Raw genomic sequence first — 21,302 nt, 5'->3', positions numbered from 1 at the left:
CGGTGGGTCTCTTGGCAGACACAGTCCTACTTTCCCCATTCACACTTTGCCCCCTGCCTTGTCAAAACCCTTGAGGGCTTGTCAGAGCTGTCTTTGAATTCTTTGACCCTAGCATGGAAGTGCAACTAACTGGGTATGGGATGGGAGACGCTAGACAGGACAGAGGGACGGGCCATGTGTTTGTGACCCTTAGATGAGCAAGGCACTTAGCCCAAGGAAGGCTAGGCTGTCCCTCAGGACTCTGATCCCCAACTGCTTCTCCACGGGCCAGCTCAGGCTGGGGCTCCGCCATCCCCTCTCACGGGCCTCAACCAGGACTTCCTGAGGAGGGAGGGGCGGCCTCTCTGCCTGGCTGCTGCCTGCTGGAAGTCATCCAGCTGTTTGTGGCACTCTGTGCCGTTTCCGGGGGTGGGGTAGGGGCAATATGTTGTAAATCTGAACTAATGAGATTGGCCTGGATGTGGCTTCCACCCCCTTCCTCCTTATCCCCTTCAGCCATTCCGTCCAAACAATGACTCTCCCTTCCGGTGGGAATAATGCCCCTTTCCAATCTAGGAGGGGAACTAAGCCCCTAGTTGGGTTCTTGTCCCCTGATAAGGGCATTCTGTAGACTCCTAGAGAGCTATCCCATCCCCATCTTTGGGTGAATGACAAGCTCCTCTGTTTGGTGGGGAGCCTGGCTTCTGCCCCAGGAGGAGCTGGGGGTGGTTGCCAGCATCCTATTCTCCAGATGTTCTGGCCTGAGTGTGGGATTATTGCGCAATGTCTGCCCCCTCCTCCCCACTTCCTGGTTTGTGGTGTGAAGCTCCCGCTGCAGGCTGGAAGTGTGGGGTTGGGCTTCCCTGCTGTGTTTTGCCAGGAGTAAGAGAACGTACAAGAGGAAGGAGCCTGGGACCTCTTCTGTTTCCAGTGTATCTTACGGCCGGTTGGTGGCAAAGATGCCACTGGGAGATTCTTTGAAAGGGGTCAAGGCTGGGGTTGGCACTGGTGTGAGCTGTTTTGATCCCCCACAGGTTGTGGGGAGGTTGGACCTCTTCTAGCAGTGGTGGTCTGGGCTGCCAGTCCTTGCTAGCTGTGTAGGCTACAGATGCCAGGTTTCAGTTTCACCATCCCAGGGTCCCGGCCCACTGGCTCAGTCTCCTTTCTAACATGGGAAAAGCAGGAGCTGGGTTGGAGCCAGTTGGCTCTTCCTCGATTGGAAACTCTCACCCTTCCAGCAGCTTCTCAGCAGAGTGGCTGCTGACATCCTGACAGACCTCAGGGGCTCTCTGTAATGGGGGGCGGGCTGGGGCCTTTAGCGTTCCTTGGGCAGAGAGGGCAGCTGTTGGGCAGGCCAAGGAGAGGTATGCTGTCAAGGCTGCTAGGCTCTTGGCCCAGGAGCTTCTAGGACCCCCTTGTCAAGTCCTGGACCATGGGGAGGGAGTTGCCTCAGAAATAGCTGGGGATTTCAGACCTTTGGCTAGCCTGACCCACGCTGCCTTCTCCCAAAATAGCCAGGGTCCTGGGTCCATCCCTCCATCTTCTCTCCCTCTAGGCCTGGAGGCTAAGCTGAAGGTTCAGGCGGCTGTTGAGAGTCCTCGGGGATCCTTTGCACACAGGTGCTGGCTAGAGAACTCACAAGACCTGGAGTAGTGTAGACGCCTGTCCACCCTGATACCTGTTCATCAGCTCAGAGTGTTAGGGAACTGTAGCCGACTTCCTGTTCTGCCTAGTCCATGAAAGTATGAGAGGAGCCAGGGGCTGGGATTCCAAGTACTGGGCTCCTCCACCCAAAGCACAGGTCAATAGGACAGGCAGGAGGTACTGGGATTGGAGAGAGTGGATTCAGACCTGACATATGTCCACACTCCTCTGCTCACACTGTCCTCCTGCCCTTGCTCAGGAGGCCAGGGTGGGCTGTGTCTGGAGAATCCTGAACTCGTGTGCTGAGATGGGCATTTCTCTGCAGGGATCATGCTCTGGGGAACAGCACCTGTGGATGTGGCTGGAGGTGGCAGGGTTTGTAAGAGGCCTGCGGCAGGCTCCCTCGGAGCGAGGGGATTGCAAGGCCTCCGGAGCAGTGAATCCTGGCAAGCCGCTTTTTTCTGTCACTGTGTACAGCAGCTTCTCTGCGGAACGACTGCCTTGAGGTGACTCCAGAGCTGCTCAGCAGTTGAGAGTGCCTGCTGCTCTTGTGGAGGACTAGAGTTTGGTTCCCAGCACCCACTGCCGTTCACAACTGTCTGTAACTCCAGTTCCAGGGGGATCGGATGTCCCTTCTGGCATCTGTAGGCACCTACAACCACATATGCAGAGTCATAAATAAACATAGAATAATTCTTTTTGTTAAAAAAAAAAAAAAGATAACTGGCCAGGTGGTGGTGGCACACACCTTTAATCCCAGCACTCAGGAGGCAGGGGCAGGTGGATCTCTGTGAGTTCGAGGCCAGCTTGGTCTCCAAAGCGAGTTCCAGGACAGGCTCCAAAGCTACACAGAAAAACCCTGTCTTGAAAAACCAAAAAAGAAAAAAAAGGTAACTGACTCCTGGAGTCCTGGAGTAGGGGTCGTCTTTACTGTGAATCTCCTGTAGGGCTTCTTACAGCTGGCAATAGGTTTCTAGTTCTCAACATAGCTCTAGGTGGATCTCTAAAGCATCCATGGCAGGAGGAGGGATCTACAGACACCAGATGCCCAATTGTGCCCGGTTCCCAATTTTCCAGAAAGGACACCATCCGAGCTAGCCCAGTCTGGCTATCAAGACCCTGCTTATTCCTAGTAGGGGTCAAGAATGCTAGCTATGGAGACAGTCCCATCTCTGGCCTGGCATGTGTGGGCTACAGGAACCCAGAACATCTGCATTAGGACAACCTCCTTCTCCCTCAGCCTGCAGCCTCAGCTGAGGGCAAAGGAGCATTTTGTGTCCAGCTGACAGAGGAATGAGTTTCTGCACCAGAGGCGATGGTTGAGCTGAGGCAGAGGGAAGAGGAGAGTGGACATCCAAATGGACTGACGGAATGCTGCTGTCACTCTGCAAAATGGCTTAAGGGGTGCCAGGTGCAGTCTGGCCCTTGTACCTGCTGGGAAAGAAGTAGGGGAAGGGGTAATTGCCGGCCTGGGGTTGCTGTGACACCGTGTATGAGTGTTAGTGTGCACATGTGTAAATACATTAGGGCAAGAGTATGAGCCTATGAAAGGGATTTGAAGTGCATGTGTGCGCACGTGTCTGTGTAAACAGGTGTGTGAGGGGTTGAATGCATGATTGTTTACTATGAAGGATCAGGAGTATGTGCACGAGGGAAGTGAGAGCTTCCGGAGCCTCAGTGATTTACCAGTGCCTGCCTTCCAAAGGGGCGTCCAACCTTTAGGTGCCTCCCACTCCCACTCCCTTGCTCTGGAGCTCCCCCCTCCCTTCCCAAGCAGTTAGGGGCAGCACCAGGGGAAAGCCAACCTAGGAGTCAGGGAAAGGCGAGCCCAGGACTGACGTTGATCATTGCAGTCACCGGCGAGCCCGACTCCCAGCCACAGGTGTCTCTGCCGGACGGCTGGCAGAGCGCAGCCGGCGGTCTTCCCGGAGGAGGCGCCCGGGGCGGGCGGCGCGCATTCCTCAGCCCTGAGTCAGGCGGCCGCCCCTCGGCCGGGCCCGCCCCCGGCGCGCACGCCCCTCGGCCCGTGGCATTCCCAGGCGGACGGGCCCCGCCAGCGCGCGGGCGGCGCAGGCAGGGACTAGGCGCGGGCGCCCTCCCGGCCGGCGGCGGCAGCCGGTGCAGACCCCTCCGAGGACCCCGCGGCGGTGAGTGGCGGCCGGGGTCTTGGCGTGGGGCTCGGGGCGGGCCGGTGCGGGGCTTGCGTTCTGGCGCAAGTGTCCGCCGATCGCTGCCAGGCGGTGCGCGGAGTTTTGCCCGAGCGGAGGCGGCGCGGCCCGGATTCCAGCCCGGCGCCCCACAGAAATAGCCCATGGTCGGATCCGCGCAGCCTGGCGGGCGGGGCAAGCCGGGCACCGGCCCCACCGGGTCCCCGGGGCCGGAGGTCCTCGGGCCGCAGCGGCCCGGAGCGGCGCCTCGGCTGCCAGCCCCTCCCCCATGCCCTCCTTGCCCCCTGCCCCCCAAGGGTGGCATCTGAAACTCTGCGCGGAGCGCGCGACTTCGGGCCACCGGGTCCGCGTCCTCCCGGCTCACAGGAGTAACAGCAGCAGCTGCGGGCTGGGGAGCTCGGCTGGGCCTGCTCGGCCCGTTTTCAGCCCGGTTCGTATCAGCAAACCCGGGAACTGCCTCCAAAGACAGCTCCCGCCCTGTGCAGTGACCCGGAGGGCGAGCCCGAGGCCACAGTCGGGTTCCTGAAGTAGGCCTGGGCGCGGTGGGGTGACCGCGGACCCTAGGTGCCCAGGGATAGGCGAGAGGGCCTGTCTGTCCTGCTGGGAGCATGCTTGTGGAGCTGGGTGGAGAATGGTCCCGGGACTCCCCCTAGACTTTCTTTCCGCTCAGTTTGTCCCGATCAGAGTTCCTGCTCCGTGTGCCTCTTGGGGTAGTGTGTCTGTCTGCGTGGGCGGGGCCTGGATCTGGAGGCCCCCAGCTCTGTCCTGGGAAAGCCCCCCCCCCCACTTCCTGTTGAAGCAGGGAGAAGATTCTAGGATGAAACTGGCTTTTCAGGTTTAGACCAGCTAGAAGCCGGGGCAGTCCCAGCTAGGTGCTCCCCACCTCCACGGGGCGAGCCTCAGCCCCTTGCCCCCGCCCTTAAGCCTGGAGGATGCTGGGGAACTCAGCAGCTGGCTGGTTCTTAAGAGGTTCCAGAGGCTGAGTTCTCTGCTACCAGGGTCCTTCTGGGCGAGCTGGGTCCTTTAGAGATCCGCTAAGAGGGCAAGTGTGTCGGGTAGGCCAGACTGAAGGTACAGGTTCGGGCACCCTCCACGACCTCCAGGCAGCCTCCATGACTGGCCAGCTCCTCTGCAGGAGCCCTTCTGGGAAGTCTGCTTGGGGGAGCCAGCCTTGGTTCCCTAGGGGAGCTGGTCCAGTGGCGATGGTTTAGGTCTCCATTTAAAGGGCCGTCAGAGCCCTTGCCTCCTATTACCCTGGCCCCATCCCTCTAAGCCCCTCACTGTACCCCTTTCCGGAATGTGAGTATCTCCCTCACCTCACTGTCCTAGGATACTCTGCTTCAGGATCGGATTCTTGGCCTTCTGACATTTTTTTTTTGTTTGTTTGTTGTGTTTAGGGGTGACTCCCTCCTCCCTCACCTGAGAACGGGGTCACCCAGAGAGTCACAGCAGCCTCCCTCAGCCCCAGATACCCTGCAGCCGCTGGATCCCTCCCAGTGCCCTGGCAGACCTGGCCGAGGTGCTGAACTCCCTTGAGGTCCTGTGACCTCAGGCAGGGAATGGCCTCTCTGAGTTCATCTGTAAAATGGACGTGCCTCCTTCCTGCCATACTGCCAACAGGGTTAGTGCGGATCAGGTCTGAGGCAGGTGTCCTTGGCTTTTGATGACTGAAGCTGTTGTTGCAGACTCAGTTTACCCTCCCAAAGCCTCTCCTGTCTTGTCCTGCTTCCTGTGGTTCCCGGGAGGGGTTTCTGAGTTGTAGAATGGCGGGAGTCAGTCAGAGCAATTCTGGGGAGCTCTGTGCCTCCCCGCTCCATTCAGTGACTCAGCTGGACTGCAGATTGGGACCAGAAGTGTCCGACTTAGTGGGCACTAATCCAGGGTCTAATTTACAGCTAACTTCTAACTCCAAGCCCCTTTATGACTGGGTGGCTTGGACAGGTTCCCTCTGAGCCCCAGCTGGATCAGTGATTTTGGCTGGCCATCAGAGACCCCTGGGCTGTGTGTGTGCTTTTGAGCTATGGCTGGTGGCTGTCCCGGGGGATGGCCCCTTTCCTCCCATGTGCTCCACTATCCCTTGTTCCCATGGGTCCCAGGGCTTCCTGCTCCCCTAGGGCCTAGGAGTTTCCCACAGATTGTCTGCAGCAGAGAATCCCTTGTTCTGCTGCACTCTGTGTGTGCTCGCACTTCTCAGAGATGCTGGCAGGTGAAGGGGAGGGGCAAGATCTAGTGTGTCCTGGAGATGAGGGAGGGACACTGCAGAGGCCTGTCCTGCCCCGTGCTGAAACAGGTTTCTCCTCGTGAGAATGGAGGAGCCAGAGCGGAGGTCGCAGAGTTCCTTATGGTTCACAACGGGCCCTGCCAACACTCAGTGTGAGGCCATTTCCAGATGGGACAAAGAGGCCGGGGGAGTCCCAGTGGCATGTGGTGATGGGCTGGCACAGAGGCTATAGAAAGCTGTGAGTCCCTCCCCCAGGGGCAGTTTGAGGCCGGATATTAGATCAGAGAGAAGACCAGCTTCAAGTGGGGGTGCCAGAGTGTGAGGCAGCTGTAGCCCACACCGAGGAGGATGCAGTTTCACACCAGCCTTGGGCAGACGTCTTGGGTGTCTGTGCCTTATGGCTGTACCTTCCTATAGTCTACCTTTGCAGGATGCATCCCCCGGTCCTTCTCACACCTGTAGCTTTGCTCTCTGGTTTTTTTGTTTGTTTGAGACAGGGTTCCATGGGGTAGCCTAGACTGGCTTCAAACTCAGCATCTTCCTTCCTGAGCGGAGTGCTGGGATTACAGGTGTGTAACACCTTCTTACCCGGCGGTACCTCAGCTTTGGCTGCCTTCTTCCCACTCAGGCCGCTGTTGATTCAGCTGCCGCTTATTGAGCACCTACTGTGTGCCAAGCACTTTCACCACCCCCTTTCAGATGAGAAAATGGAGGCTTGCCAGGTGTGGTGGTGCACATCTGTAATCTCGGCACTTAGGTAGTCCTCTAACTATGTAGTGAGCCTGAGGCCAGCATGGGCTGCATGAGACCCTGTCTCAAAGAGTCGAGGGGAAAGTCCAGGCGTGCTCACGCTTGTAAGTGCTGGAGACAATGGTGTGGGTATGGAGTTTTGGCTCATGCCGCGCTACCTGCCTTCTGGCTTCCTGGCTCTAACTGTACTGATGAACGGCTAGCCCGAAGGGTCCCCAGTTGTCCCACAGCAGGATCGACCCCCTATCTCTTCGACAACCTCCCTCCCACTCTTCACACCATGTCCACGGACAGTCAGAGTGGATTCTGATGTGTGCCACTTCGGTAGCTCCCTGGTCCACCCTGGCCCTCACCCTCGACTGGAATCTTGCTCAAGCTGCTTGGAGCCCTGACAAGGCTCTGCAGCCTGACCTGACTCCATCCCACCTCCAGCCACGGCCCTTGCCTTCCGACACTTCCCACTTACTCTGGTTCCTTTTTGGGCGGCTCCTTATGTTTCTGGGGTGACTCATGGTGTGTGACCCCAGGCAGTCAGCCTCTCTCTCCATGGGCCATGGTTTCCCACTGCACCGAGGCCAGCAGAGGAGAAAGGGCTGTCAGGGAACAAGAGCCCACTGTGTGCCTGGGGGAGATGTAGACACTGAACCACTGTGGGCCGGCAGCATGCTGCTCCTTGGCCTAGACTCTTTGTCTGGCCTGGTATGCCCCTCCCCCAGGCCTTGTGAATCCCACTAGCTTGAGGCCCTGTTAGGAAGAGAGCATCGGGTGGGGCATGTTGGGAACACAGTACTAGGGCAGGGTGGGCGTCCTCTCCCCAAACTGCAGGCCTAGGGTTGTGTGTGTGTGGTTCTCTTGGGTTTCCCTTTGCTGCAGCGTGGGAGGTTTGTAGAAGGGGACCCCGGGAGGGCCAGATGTCCGGGCAGAAGCTAGTTGCTGGGCCAGGTTCCCTGTGCTGGGTCACAGGCCTCTCAGCTCATGCTTTGCCCATTCACACTCACCCAGGCTGCCCAGCTTTGTCTCCAGGTCCTGCTGAAGGGTCAGCTCCTACCAGAGTCCCCACAACCCACTCAGGAGAACCCCACAACCCAGTGGACAGACAGCCCTGGAGGCCAGCAGAAAGCGTGTTGCAGGACGGACTGTGACAGGAGAAAGGGAGGTGAAGACAGTCTTTGGTCAGGGAGGTGGAGCCGTGGAGATTAGTAGCTGTTGGAAATGGCCTCTTGGATTCCTGAAGGGCACCAGTTCAATGCCATGTAGGAGTGCTGGGCACAGGTACCCAGCTTGTTGGGAAGGCCAGTCCCCAGCACTCCGCATTCTCTGGGGTCATGGGACCACGCCTAGTCATGTTCCTTTCTGGAGCTCCTAAGTGGCAGCTCAGGATGGACCAGAGGCAGGACATATGAGGCATCCTCCATCCTGTCTGGTACCTGTCCCTTACCCAGTGGGCCTCACAGGGCCCAGCCCAGGCAGGGCTGTAAACTGCCTTCCAGGCCTCCTTTTCCTTGATTGTTTATAGTGAGAATGGAGCGTCTATCTCCTCCAGACATGGAGAGGGAGAGCCCTGAATTGAAGCATCAGCAGGTGGGTTACACGGGTCTGTTCAGGTCCTAGATTAGGTCTAGGATTTTGTGTCTTCTGCCCTCTGAGTCCTCCCTCAGGGAGCCCTACCTTGCCTGTGTCCTCAGCCCTGAGTCCTCCCTCAGGGAGCCCTGCCTGTGTCCTCAGCCCTGAGTCCTCCCTCAGGGAGCCCTACCCTCAGGGAGCCCTACCCTGCCTGTGTCCTCAGCCCTGAGTCCTCCCTCAGGGAGCCCTGCCTTGCCTGTGTCCTCAGCCCTGAGTCCTCCCTCAGGGAGCCCTGCCTTGCCTGTGTCCTCAGCCCTGAGTCCTCCCTCAGGGAGCCCTGCCTGTGTCCTCAGCCCTGAGTCCACCCTCAGGGAGCCCTGCCTGTGTCCTCAGCCCTGAGTCCTCCCTCAGGGAGCCCTGCCTGTGTCCTCAGCCCTGAGTCCTCCCTCAGGGAGCCCTACCCTGCCTGTGTCCTCAGCCCTGAGTCCTCCCTCAGGGAGCCCTGCCTTGCCTGTGTCCTCAGCCCTGAGTCCTCCCTCAGGGAGCCCTGCCTTGCCTGTGTCCTCAGCCCTGAGTCCTCCCTCAGGGAGCCCTACCTTGCCTGTGTCCTCAGCCTGCTTTCATCTTCGCTTTCCAGACACCTGAGGCCCATCACTTGGGGCAGGGTCAGGTGTCTATCTGCTCAGACTGTCCTTGTAAAGCGGGAACTAAGAGTCCCACAGAGGTCAAGACTTGCCTGACAGTCTTGGGCTGGGCCTTTCTGCACTGACTGGAACTTAGATAGCCTCAAAAGCACAGATATCTGCCGGTTTCTGCCTCCCAAGTGCTAAGATTAAGGATGTGTAACAGTATGCCTGGCTCAAATGTATATATAAAATTTTGAGACAGGGTCTCACTATGTAGCCCTGGCTGTCATGGAATTCACTGTGTAGACCAGGCTAGCCTTGAACTCACAGAGGCCTGCCTCTGCCGTCCAAGGGCTGGGATTAAAGGCATGCACCACCATGCCCAGCTACACACACACACACACACACACACACACACACACACACACACACACACACAGACTGAAGGACAATTTTGTGGATCATTGCCCCCTTTTCTTGTGGTTTCTGGGGATTGAATCAGGCTCGCACACCAAGCACGTTTACCTTCTGAGCTGTCTGGAAGGCCCGCTTGTGTGATAGTTTAGGGCCTTACTATTTATTCAGTTTTCCCCAACCTGTCCCTGCCTAGAAACTTCATGGCCTTTTTTGGCAATTGGCGCCACCTCGTGGTCATTCATCGTGGTTTCTGCTCCAAGGAATTTTTGTTTTGTTTTTAGACGTGGTCTCACTGTGTACCCCTGGCTGGCCTCGAACTCATAGACATCTGCCTTTGTCTCCTCAGTACTGGGATTACCCTGCACCAAGGGATTTCTCTTTCTAAAGTCCTTTGGACACAGGAGTCTGGTGCCCTGGCTGTTGCTCTGAAGCCCCAGAAAGTCATCTTTCTTTAAATGTGGGGGGTCTCTGTGGACTTGATTGATCACAAACCCCACAAGTGTGGGAGCGGAGGTCATGGTGGCCTGGGACAGATGGGCTGGTGCCCTGTGCTCCTAGACTTTGCCTGCTGCTCCTGTATGCACAGCTCCACATGCCATCTGTGTGGTTTTCAGCCTCTTCCAGCTGCCAGGGAATTGTCACTACCCCCGACAAGCACCTGTAATTTGCTTTCTGCCCAACACACGGAGCACTCCTTTATTTAATAAGGCGGTTGCTACCTAGGCTTTAAGTTCAAGAGGGTGGGGGCCTCTACTAGTGTGTGTGTGCCCAGCATCTTGTCTTGCTCATAGTGGCACATGTAGTGTTGCCCCATGGATTTCTCTCTCTCTCTCTCTCTCTCTCTCTTGATTTTTCAAGACAAGGCTGTGTTACAGCCTTGGCTGTCCTAGAACTCTCTTTGTAGACCAGGCTGGCCTCGAACTCACAGAGATCCGCCTGCCTCTGCCTCCTTGAGTGCTGGGGTTAAAGGCGTGCGCCACCACCACCTGGCTGTCCCATGGATTTCTATTGTTGGGGGACCTGTCTGGGGTGAGATCAGGCACAGAGCATGCCAGCATATGGCAGGAGGTGTGAGCACCTCTGCTGGGCTGGCGCTGCTTCTTCTAGGTTTGGGTCCATGGTGTCCCTGGAGACTTGCCAGGGCTGTCACTCAACACAACTCTCCATCCCCAGGCCTGTCTCACCGCATCCGGAACCATGAGTGAGGCCCGAAGGGACAGTACCAGTAGTCTGCAACGCAAGAAGCCCCCATGGCTCAAGTTAGACATCCCAGCTGTGCTGCCCCCCGCAGAGGAGCCCAGCTTCCTGCAGGTAGGTTCTGGCCACTGGGGGTTGTGGGAATTCCCTGGCCAGGCTCCTCACCGTAACTCTGTTGTCTAGCCCCTGAGGCGGCAGGCTTTCTTGCGGAGTGTGAGTATGCCAGCTGAGACAGCCCGTGTCCCGTCACCCCACCACGAGCCTCGGAGGATGGTGCTCCAGCGTCAGACATCCATCACACAGACCATCCGCAGGTACCGCCACATCCTGTCTGTTCATAGGCTGGGGCTAGGGCAGGGGCCTGGAGGCAGGCATACAGAATCCCCTTTAGGTACCGGGGATGGCAATGGGGCAAAGGTCCCTTCCCTCGCAGCTTCCTCCTCCATCTTAATCCCAGCAACACTGCATCCTCCTCCTGTTCTGGGGATCTATGGCTGGCACTCCACCTGCCACTCTGTTCCTCCCCGGGGCATGCATTCTCCTTTCTCCCCACCCTAATACCCTGGCCCCTCACAGACAGGTACGCTTTGGGCGTGTCCACACTCTGCCTCTTCTGGGGCCCCGGGCTGCTTGCAAGGCCCTCCCACAGCGCCAGTCTCTCTCTTGGTCCTTGCTCAGGTACCTCATGCAGGTCTTGAGTGTGTTGGTGTTTTCTGGCACGTGCATGTTATGTAGCCTCTTGGAGCTGTTGGAGTGCTTGACTTGACATTCCCTGGCTGTTCATGGCTGGGTCTGGCTGTGTTTTGATTTGCATGTCCAAAGACCATGACCACCCTACAGCTCCCGTTGCTGAGTTCTGTAGTGTCCTGGGGTGGTGGTGGCTACCTGAGGCCAAGTCTCCCTTTGGACTCAGGGTGGGTGAGGGCCTATGGGAACTTTCTGCTGACAGGCATGCAGAATGCTGTAGTGGGGCTTGGGGTGGCCGGAGTTGGAACTGCCTCGTCCTTATAATTAGATGTCGCCAACTAGACCCGGGCCTTGGAGTGACTGGAGGCCGGGGTTGGCCTTTGAGGCTCCCTGACTGGGGTAGGGGGACAGGAGACGTGGCTTCCCCTTGCTGAGTCCTTCCCACGCCAGGGGGACAGCAGACTGGTTTGGAGTGAGCAAGGACAGTGACAGCACCCAGAAGTGGCAGCGCAAGAGCATCCGTCACTGCAGCCAGCGGTATGGGAAGCTGAAGCCACAGGTCATTCGGGAACTGGACCTGCCCAGCCAGGACAACGTGTCAATGACCAGCACTGAGACGCCACCCCCACTCTACGTGGGGCCATGCCAGCTGGGCATGCAGAAGGTGTGCTGTCTCCTCCTGCTCCTCTAGGTGGTGGGGAGGGTCTGGGGGCGGGGGAGAGTATTCCTCCGAGCCTGTGGATGGGAAAGCAGCCACAGCATCTTAGAAAGGCTCCTGAGATAGCCTAGGAGGAAAGGTCGTAAGGCTGTACCAGTTCAGATTCAGAATAGCAAACGTCAGGGGAGAGGAACCCCTCTAGGTGCCGTGGATGAGAGTGAGGCTTAGCGGGTGGGGAGCATTTACGCTTTTCGTGGAAGGCTTGCCTGGGTCTGTGCACTGATCCAGCATCTTCTCCTCCAGATCATAGACCCTCTGGCCCGCGGCCGGGCCTTCCGCATGGCCGACGACACCGCAGATGGCCTGAGCGCCCCCCACACTCCTGTCACACCGGGGGCCGCCTCGCTCTGCTCCTTCTCCAGCTCCCGCTCAGGTTTTAATCGGCTCCCTCGGCGGCGCAAACGGGAATCAGTGGCCAAGATGAGCTTCCGGGCTGCTGCCGCACTGGTGAAGGCAAGTGTGTGTGTGGGGGCCAGGGCTGGAGGTGTGGGAGCGGGGGCCCCCTTCCACTGCCGGGTCCTGAGGTCACCTCCTTGTCCTCAGGGTCGCTCTATTAGGGACGGCACGTTACGAAGGGGACAGCGCCGAAGCTTCACTCCTGCCAGCTTCCTGGAGGAAGACATGGTGGACTTCCCTGAGGAGCTGGATACGTCTTTCTTCGCCCGGGTAAGAAGAGTCTGGGGTGTCGCCCCATCTCCTCGCTCTCTGGACCCACCCTGACCTCACATATTTGCTCAGGAAGGTGTCCTCCATGAGGAGCTGTCCACATACCCAGATGAGGTGTTTGAGTCGCCATCAGAGGCAGCACTCAAGGACTGGGACAGAGCCCCAGAGCAGGCCGACCTCACGGGTGGGGCCCTGGACCGCAGTGAGCTCGAGCGAAGCCACTTGATGCTGTGAGTACAGGCAGCGGGGGAGGGCTTCAGAGGGAGAGGCTGCCCCACTGGGAGCAGCTGGGCCCTTGGGTGCGATGCTGCAGTAGTCATAGCTTGGACTGGGAATCTGGCCTGACCACTGTGGGTATGAGGACGCAGGGGCAGGCACAACCCTAGACTTCGATGCCCAGCTACAGAAATTCCAGAGCCCAGGGGCTAGAGTGAGATGAGAGGAAGACCATGGCCTAGTCAACACTGTTGAGATATACAGCCTCAGTCTTGAGGCTCCCCATTCCCTCCCTGCCAAGCTGCCAGGAGCTCACTGGTAAGGAGGAGAAGGAAGAGAGATGACTTCCTGGGGGTCTCCGCCACCCCTGGGAGGGCAGCAGAGACCCGGAGCAGTGCTCTGGTTCTGCCCGAGGGAAGGCAGTTGTAGGGTCTAGGCAGGAAGTGAACGAACGTGCTGTTCCCCTCCAGGCCCCTGGAGCGAGGCTGGCGGAAGCAGAAGGAAGGAAGCACGTTAGCCCCGCAGCCCAAGGTGCGGCTTCGCCAGGAGGTGGTCAGTGCGGCTGGACCCAGGCGGGGTCAGCGCATCGCTGTGCCAGTGCGCAAGCTCTTCGCCCGGGAAAAGCGGCCCTATGGTTTGGGGATGGTGGGAAGGCTCACCAACCGCACCTACCGGAAACGTATCGATAGCTATGTCAAGCGGCAGATCGAGGACATGGACGACCACAGGTAGGCTGTGTTGGGATAGAGGCTGGGCTGGGCTGGGGAAGCCAAGGCAGGGATGTTCCTGACACCTCTGTCTCGCAGGCCCTTCTTCACCTACTGGCTTACGTTCGTGCACTCACTGGTCACCATTCTGGCTGTGTGCATCTATGGTATTGCGCCTGTGGGCTTCTCGCAGCATGAGACAGTGGACTCGGTGAGCCCAGCAGGTCTCCCTGCACCCAGATAACTGGAGTCCAGGCTCTGGACCCTGTGGCCCGGCTCTGGGAGGATGGAGGCCTCCAGATTTGATCTGATCTCACTCCTTACCTCCCAGGTACTTCGGAAGCGGGGCGTCTATGAGAATGTCAAATACGTTCAGCAGGAGAACTTCTGGATCGGCCCCAGCTCGGTGAGGACAGGGCTGGAGGAGGAGCTTCGAGGTGTCCCATCAGTCCTGGGCCCGAGGCCACAGCTGCTGTCTCCCTCTTCACAGGAGGCCCTTATTCACCTGGGTGCCAAGTTTTCACCCTGCATGCGCCAGGACCCACAGGTGCACAGCTTCATCCTCGCTGCCCGGGAGCGAGAAAAGCACTCAGCTTGCTGTGTACGCAATGACCGGTCTGGCTGTGTGCAGACTACGAAGGAGGAGTGCTCGGTGGGTCCCCTACGCTCCCGCTCTGTCTGCGCTGCTCACTCTTACCTTCAGATTGAGGCGTTCTTGACTGTGGCTTTTGTCAGTGTGTGGTACCTCCCCAGGCCCCCTCATTCTTGCGTTTCACTCTCAGTTCCTGTGGAAGACGGTCATTTGACTTTAATCTGGTCTCGGTTTGGGCCTGCTCTTTCAGCACCTGTTTGGAGTCATAACTTGGATATTGCCTTACTGGATGGTGCAGGCCCAAAAGCGCCGTAGTTAGGAAGCTGAAGGAGGAGGAGGATGTCTAAGTTCCAGGCCAGCGTGGGCTACACTCCATGGTCTCAAAAGGAAAGAACAATGCAAAAGACTCCTCCAAACTGCGGCACCACAGCTGATGCCGTTCCCCTACTTCAGGGTAGAGCCTGTCTCTGGGCCTCTACTGTGCCGTTGGGCACCGTGGAATACGCCCCCGTGTGTTTCTGGGGCTTTAAACCTAACAGTTGTGTGGAGGCAGGAGGCACTCATGAGGCCTTGCCTTTGATTCCCGACTGAGCCAGCACATTGCTCTGAATTGGGCAGAGCATGGGATCTGACTAGGGCTGACCCTGTGTCCCCACAGTCCACGCTGGCAGTATGGGTGAAGTGGCCCATTCATCCCAGTGCTCCAGACCTCGCAGGCAACAAGAGGCAGTTTGGGTCTGTGTGTCACCAGGACCCCAGGTGAGCACTACTGATTACCCTCTAAAAGACCTTTGGTATGTCTGAGGGGTGGAGAGGAGTCCTTGTTTTGGGCAGAAGGGTGACATTGCCGTGGGACAAAGGCTCTAACCGTGTGGGCTCATGCAGGGTGTGTGACGAGCCTTCTTCCGAGGATCCCCATGAGTGGCCAGAAGATATCACCAAGTGGCCGGTGAGCTGGGGTCTCGCACTTGTGGAAGGGGGAGGAGGCCACGCCCTACCTTAACGGTGCAGCAGACCCTCACTGCCGGATCACCCGCATCTTCGCACTGCCCTAGCTCTTGTCCAGCCTGCCTGTCCGGCAAGGCTTGCCTCCGTGAACAAGGAGTCAGGGCAAGAGAATGGCGCGAAGACTTGAGAGGCTGAAAAGCGGGATTCTAGATTGCAGGCGGCTCAGCTCAGGCTTTGGGTGTTACCTGCTTGAATCTAGGGAGGCCGGGTTTCCGAGTCTTGTCTTTGTCTCGGTCTCCAATAAGGAGGGGGATTAGGCCAGAGTTGGGAGTGTGTGGTAATGACCCTGACCCACTTATTTTTCTTCCTCACTTAGATCTGCACCAAAACCAGTGCCGGGAACCACACTAACCACCCTCACGTGGACTGCGTCATCACGGGCCGGCCCTGCTGCATTGGCACCAAAGGCAGGTGGGTGCTCCTGCACAGCTGGCTTGGGGCAGCACTTCTCTCCCTCACTAAAGCCCGAAATAACCGATTCCAGCGTCAGGGAGTAAGACTGGGCCAGTGAAGGTGGGTGGACAGGTACCCGTAGACCTCAGCAGCCTCCGTCTACAAGGCTGGGCACCCTCCAAACCCTGGCATGACCCTCTAGGTGTGAGATCACCTCCCGGGAGTACTGTGACTTCATGAGGGGCTACTTCCATGAGGAGGCCACACTCTGCTCTCAGGTAGGCCTCGAGGGCCAGCCCCTCTTTGCCCCCGGCCACTGTGGAGGCTGACGGGCCACTTTGCGCAGGTACACTGCATGGATGACGTCTGTGGCCTCCTGCCTTTCCTTAACCCGGAGGTGCCCGACCAGTTCTACCGCCTGTGGCTGTCCCTCTTCCTGCACGCCGGGCAAGTGGGGCTGGGGGCTGGGGGCTGGGGGGGAGTGGCCTCATTCCCCACGAGTGGCGGGCTAGAGGTGAGAGAGCATCTCCTTCCTGCTGAGTGTCCCTCGCTGCCCACAGGATCCTGCACTGTTTGGTGTCCGTCTGCTTCCAGATGACCGTCCTGCGGGACCTGGAAAAGCTGGCAGGCTGGCACCGCATAGCCATCATTTACCTGCTGAGTGGGGTCACGGGCAACCTAGCCAGTGCCATCTTCCTGCCGTACCGAGCAGAGGTAAGGTGGCTTCCCAGGGCGTGACCCCATCTGTGTGGAGATGGAGTATGCTCTGAGAGGTGGGTGGGAGGGGGATGGGGAGACGCGGCCGCCCCGCTAGCTCACAGCTCCCGGGCCCCCAACATCAGGTGGGTCCAGCCGGCTCGCAGTTTGGCATCTTGGCCTGCCTCTTTGTGGAGCTGTTCCAGAGCTGGCAGATCCTGGCCCGGCCCTGGCGCGCCTTCTTCAAGCTCCTGGCTGTGGTGCTCTTCCTCTTTGCCTTCGGGCTGCTGCCCTGGATCGACAACTTCGCCCACATCTCAGGCTTCATCAGCGGCCTCTTCCTGTCTTTTGCCTTCCTGCCTTACATCAGCTTTGGCAAGTTTGACCTGTACCGCAAGCGCTGCCAGATCATCGTCTTCCAGGCGGTCTTCCTGGGCCTGCTGGCCGGCCTGGTGGTCCTCTTCTATTTCTACCCAGTCCGCTGTGAGTGGTGCGAGTTTCTCACCTGCATCCCTTTCACCGACAAGTTCTGTGAGAAGTACGAGCTGGATGCTCAGCTCCACTGAAGCAGCTGTGGGCACCCAGCCTCCCAGGGCTGGACAGATGGTGCTCCCTGAACACTGACCTCTTGTGCCTTGCTCGTCCCTGTTGAACCCCTGTACTGCTGGACATTTATTACATGAGTTCCCACGATAACCTTCTAACTGGTCCCCCCGCCCTCCGACGACCACTTCGTGTGGCCAATAAATGGACTGGGAGCGTTTTAGCTGCCACTAACTTAACCAGAGCCGTCGCCTTTCCTGATTTCTGGCTGGGGCTGTGGGGGAGAGGCCACGAAGACCTTGGACATACAATTCCCCATGCCAGTGGTTCTCAACCTGTGGGTCGTGACCCCTCTGCCGAACCTCCATCTCCAAAAATATTTATATTACAACTCATAACAGTAGCAAAATTACAGTCTTGAAGTAGCGATAAAAATAATTTTATGGCTGGCGGTCACCACAACACGAGGAACTGTATTAAAGGGTCGCAGCATTAAGGTTGAGAACCACTGCCCTAAGTACCTGGCTGTCGCCTCTCTGTGAAGTTTTGTAGTGGGGCTGGTGGCCAGTACTGCGACACGGACCTGGGGGACCTGGTGCTGCTGTATCTCCGCGGTGGGGAGTACCTTCCCACCCCTGTAACTCGTTCCTCACCGTGCTGTCTCTTTCCACTGAGCCCGGGGAAACATGGTTATAGGGAACCTGTAGATGGAGGCCTGAGGCCCCCACTCCTGCTAGGTCCTCCCTAGGCCCTGGGACGCAGGCTTCTGTTTCCCCACAGCAGAAACAAAGCGATTGGCTCAGCTTGTAGTATTCCATGCTGGGAGGCCATGGCAAGAGAGGTGAGCAGAGCGGTCCCAGGGCTTAGGTGTGGCCTGAGACTTCAACGTTCCCCAACACCAGTGTCTGCCCTCACCTCCCTCTGGCATGGGACAGAGCCACCTCACCCCCATGGAGTGGCTTTCTGATTTCCCCAGATACAAAGCAAACAGGTTTATTCCGTAGGCCAGCCCCACCATCATGTAGGCTGCAGGCTGAGTTCACAGGAAAAGCGAGGGATGGAGGAACTTTCCACGTTCCGAGGGCTCCAGGGCTCACGCTGACAGCTCCATCCAGGCAACCCAGGGATGCAGCCACCTCAACACCCTTTCCTGTGAGGACGAGGGGAGGGGGCCATCTTGCTGGGAAAGGTTAGATCACTCTGTCTGGGGGTCACTTTTGCCTAAGCTTCTTGATAAAGGAAACCTCGTCTCGATTCCGGATACCATAACTGAAAAAGAGAAAGGCACAGAGTCTGACATACAGCAGGATCACCCGGGTTCAAGAGGGGTCAGGAGCAGTCAGGTGAGGCTGCCCATCGCCTTCCTCCTCCTCCACACCCCGTTTCCTTCTGCTGGGAGCACAGCAGGCTTGTTTCTCCGCCCTGCGTTAAGTGGGAGGCCCCAAGGAAATGCCCCCGGGGACAGTCGGTCCAGCCAGGGACCTTCCTGTCACGGCTCACAGGGCGCTGATGGACCACAGACCTGCAGCTCAGGAGGTGGGCTAGACTTACTCTCTGAGCTTCTTCCTGTCCTCTGTGAGTTTCTCCCCAGCTGAGGTCAGATGGTATGTCCGCCACACGTACGACCTGCAAAGAAGGGACTTAAGTGCTGCACACACAAGCTGTCCCCGGGAGGGTGAACTGGGCAGCTGAGATGGTAGAGGCTTGCGGCACACAGCCTGTGGTCCCCAGGACAGATATATCCCCTTTCGGGAAGTTTTCCCTACATGCCGTATACGGTAGGCCCGAGGCAGCTGCAGGAGGTACCGAACACAGCTTGCTAATGAAACAGGTGATACACCTAGAGTCAGATAACAAGACACTTGATCCAGTAGGAGGGAACAGCACCTTGGTGAGGAAGGAGGGGCCACTGACAGGCATGCCATCTATAACCAGGGAGACGTTAAGGTGTCAGGTGTTTCCAAATGAGGGTATCCAGCAGTGTGGGTGGGGTGACGTCGGTGAAGGGTATGTTTAGAAAGGACAACCAGGGCAGGCCCCTGAGGCACAGAATTACCCACCCTGCAGGCTCTCATGACATGGGGCTGTCTCAGCGTCACTCCTGGGTAGTGGAGCATTGGTGGTATATACCAGAGGAGCTGAAAGTTGCCTCCTCACAGTGCCCTACACAACCCCAGGAATGGTACAGAGAAGGCACCTCTGCCCCACTCACCAGCTGATGTGCTGAATGCCTCCTTCCCGCTCCTGCTTGAGCTGCATGTATCTCTGGATGGCCTTCTTCAGGTCCAGGACCGTGGCATTCTGTACGACGACCACAGCTGTAACCACGGACACATATGGGAGAAGAGCCAATGTGGGGATCCACACACGAAGCCCCAGGCAATGGGAGAGAAAGCCAGGGCTCTGCTCTGTTGGGCAGGGTGGCTGTGTGGCCGTCCCAACACACCCAGGCATGGTCAGAGCTTCACAGACGAGCTCTGCTAGCACCTTGCTGCTGTGAAGGCTCAGGCTTAGAGAGAAGGACGGTTGTGGTATAAATGAGAGTGGCCCCCATAGGCTCGTGTATTTGAGTGTTTGGTCCTCAGTGGAGCGGTTTGGGGATGTTTGGTGTGGCCTTGTTGGAGGAGGTGTGTTACAGGAGGTGAGCTTTGAGGTTTCGAAAGCCCATACCATCGCAGTTAGCTCTGTCTCATGCCTGTGGATCAGAATGTAAGCTCTCAGTTACTGCTCCAGGACCATGGCTGCCTGCCTGCCTGCCTGCCTGCTGCCACGCTCCTGCCGTGATGGTCATGGACTCTAGCCCTCTGGAACATGGATTCTAGCCCCCACAAACATTTTCTTTTATACGTTGCCTTGATCGCGCTGTCTCTGTACAGCAAGGGAAAAGTAACTAAGACGGTGGTACTTACGCATTCCCTCTCCATCCATCTTGCACACTCGGACTGTCATTGCTTGGCCATATTCCAGTGCGATCTGAGAGTTGACCTCTTCTAGAGTGACCTAGGAAAGACCAAAGGGAGGTGGAGATGCTGACCCAACACCCACACAATAGCAAGAACCAAGCCGACAATGACCCCAAGTGGTGCCTTGTATTATGAAGGGCAAAGATACAGGGTTCTCGCCTACTATGCGTTAGGATTTTCTATTAGAAAAGTCCCGCAAGGGAGCAAAGGAACAGGATGGAGACGGAGCTGCACAAGGGAAGAGCATCGGGCCTAACAATTCTGAGAGCCCTCTATCAGGGGCCTCAAGCCTGGTGCCTCAGGGCTAGGTTGAGGGGGGCAGGGATGCAAAATTTACCAGTTACCAAAAACCAGTGATGACAAAATAAATATTTTTTGTTTGTTTATTTTGAGGCAGGAACTCACTATGTTAGTTACCCTGGTGGGTCTGGAGCTCTAAGGGGGTCAGGCAGGCCTTGAATTTACACAGATCCGCCTGTCTCCGCCTCCTAAACGCTGGGATTAAAGGCGTGCACCACCACTGCCTGGCCACAAGAGATGTTTTAATAAGACACTGAGGAAGTACAAGTTGAGAAAGTGGTGTAACTCCGTGGTAGAGCACTTGTTTAGCGTTCGAAAGCCTCCAAGTGTGATCCCCAGTTCTGTGCGCACACAGACATTAAATTAAACACCCTTGACAGCCAAGGTTAAAAAATACATTAAAGAATTACTATGCCCACGCATACTGATGCTTGAGGCAAATGGAAAAGACCGGTCACACTGCTCGTGAGTTAAAACCGTACTATTTGTTTAATCCTAACTTCTGACGCCTGTGAGGGAATGTTTTGGGGTCCCCTCACCCCAAACTTTCCGCTTATGCGCAGAAGCGTCTTTCGCTGGTGGGACCACCGATGCCCATCCCCGCCCCAGAGCCCTGTCGCACACCTGGATCGGAAGGTCGCAGAGCAGCGGGTCTTGCACCACCATGGCGAGACCTTCTTGGAACACGTCCACGGCTTCAGAATGCGGCAGGGCCTCCTCATCATCCTCATCGTCCTCAGGCACTTCCGGCCGATCCGCAGGCTCCGGGTCCTCCAGGGCTGCCAGCTACCGGTGAAACCTCTCGCTTTTCGGTCGCTTCTCCTGCCCGCCCTGCCTCCCAGCGCGTGCGCAGTGATTGCGCCACGCCCCCCGGCGAGGCAGCTCGGTCATTGGTGCACTGTGTGGCTTCAGTGACCAATGAGACGTGCGAGACCGCTGGGGAGGCTGGGAGATTGCGTATTGGCCGGGTAGGGCGGGTCACCGTGCGGGTGCGCGTGGCGCGGGAGCTGTGTGCAGTGCGTCGGGTCTTCAGTTGTCGAACTCTGTCGGGTCCTGTGTGGTTTGAGCTGCAGTCAGGCTGCCCTTCTACCTGGGCTGCTCGTCAGGGAGGGTCAGCACTGCCACCGTTTCACCCAAGACACCTGTCCCCCAGGCACAGCGTCACTCACAAAGTGACACTAGGAGATGGGCGCCTCCTGCTGCTCGGGGCCAGCCGTTGCTACCCGTGCGCCTTTGCTCCAGCCAGGT

General features: G+C 57.8%; 2 protein-coding genes across 3 annotated transcripts; one reads left to right on the top strand and one right to left on the bottom strand.

Moving 5' to 3' along the window:
- The first annotated feature begins 3,632 nt into the window (after positions 1-3,632).
- Positions 3,633-17,030, top strand: Rhbdf1 (rhomboid 5 homolog 1). Of its 2 annotated transcripts, XM_076578082.1 has the most exons (19): positions 3,633-3,770; positions 10,542-10,679; positions 10,749-10,879; positions 11,142-11,243; positions 11,703-11,916; positions 12,214-12,423; positions 12,514-12,636; positions 12,709-12,866; positions 13,323-13,580; positions 13,659-13,770; positions 13,891-13,965; positions 14,050-14,211; positions 14,810-14,910; positions 15,037-15,100; positions 15,476-15,570; positions 15,755-15,830; positions 15,899-15,999; positions 16,113-16,266; positions 16,395-17,030. In XM_076578082.1, the coding sequence occupies exons 2-19, from the start codon at positions 10,566-10,568 to the stop codon at positions 16,812-16,814; spliced, it is 2,670 nt and encodes an 889-aa protein (XP_076434197.1). In that variant the 5' UTR covers positions 3,633-3,770; positions 10,542-10,565; the 3' UTR covers positions 16,815-17,030. The 2 variants fall into 2 exon arrangements, with proteins under 2 accessions (XP_076434197.1, XP_076434196.1); XM_076578081.1 differs by lacking the exon at positions 11,142-11,243.
- A 738-nt stretch (positions 17,031-17,768) lies between these two features.
- On the bottom strand, positions 17,769-20,873 carry Snrnp25 (small nuclear ribonucleoprotein U11/U12 subunit 25). Its single transcript, XM_006978857.4, has 5 exons — positions 20,679-20,873; positions 19,701-19,791; positions 19,004-19,109; positions 18,343-18,417; positions 17,769-18,060 (listed from the first exon to the last, which is right to left on the bottom strand). The coding sequence occupies exons 1-5, from the start codon at positions 20,718-20,720 to the stop codon at positions 18,003-18,005; spliced, it is 372 nt and encodes a 123-aa protein (XP_006978919.1). The 5' UTR covers positions 20,721-20,873; the 3' UTR covers positions 17,769-18,002.
- Positions 20,874-21,302: the final 429 nt, after the last annotated feature.

Source organism: Peromyscus maniculatus, chromosome 8, assembly GCF_049852395.1.
Source record: "Peromyscus maniculatus bairdii isolate BWxNUB_F1_BW_parent chromosome 8, HU_Pman_BW_mat_3.1, whole genome shotgun sequence".
Classification (NCBI taxonomy): Eukaryota; Metazoa; Chordata; class Mammalia; order Rodentia; family Cricetidae; genus Peromyscus; species Peromyscus maniculatus.
Note: the sequence above shows the minus strand (reverse complement) of the source record. Positions and strands in the feature narration are given on the sequence as shown.

Bases quoted from the DNA above. Each gene is read 5' to 3' on its own strand.
- Rhbdf1 (XM_076578082.1), top strand. From the start codon at position 10,566: ATGAGTGAGGCCCGAAGGGACAGTACCAGTAGTCTGCAACGCAAGAAG. The intron at 11,917-12,213 runs GTGTGCTGTCTC...CTTCTCCTCCAG, and splicing joins GCCAGCTGGGCATGCAGAAG to ATCATAGACCCTCTGGCCCG. The intron at 14,911-15,036 runs GTGAGCACTACT...GGGCTCATGCAG, and splicing joins GTGTGTCACCAGGACCCCAG to GGTGTGTGACGAGCCTTCTT.
- Snrnp25 (XM_006978857.4), bottom strand. From the start codon at position 20,720: ATGGTGGTGCAAGACCCGCTGCTCTGCGACCTTCCGATCCAG. The intron at 19,792-20,678 runs GTGTGCGACAGG...GGTCTTTCCTAG, and splicing joins TCTGCGACCTTCCGATCCAG to GTCACTCTAGAAGAGGTCAA. The intron at 18,061-18,342 runs GTAAGTCTAGCC...TCTCTTTTTCAG, and splicing joins GACAGGAAGAAGCTCAGAGA to TTATGGTATCCGGAATCGAG.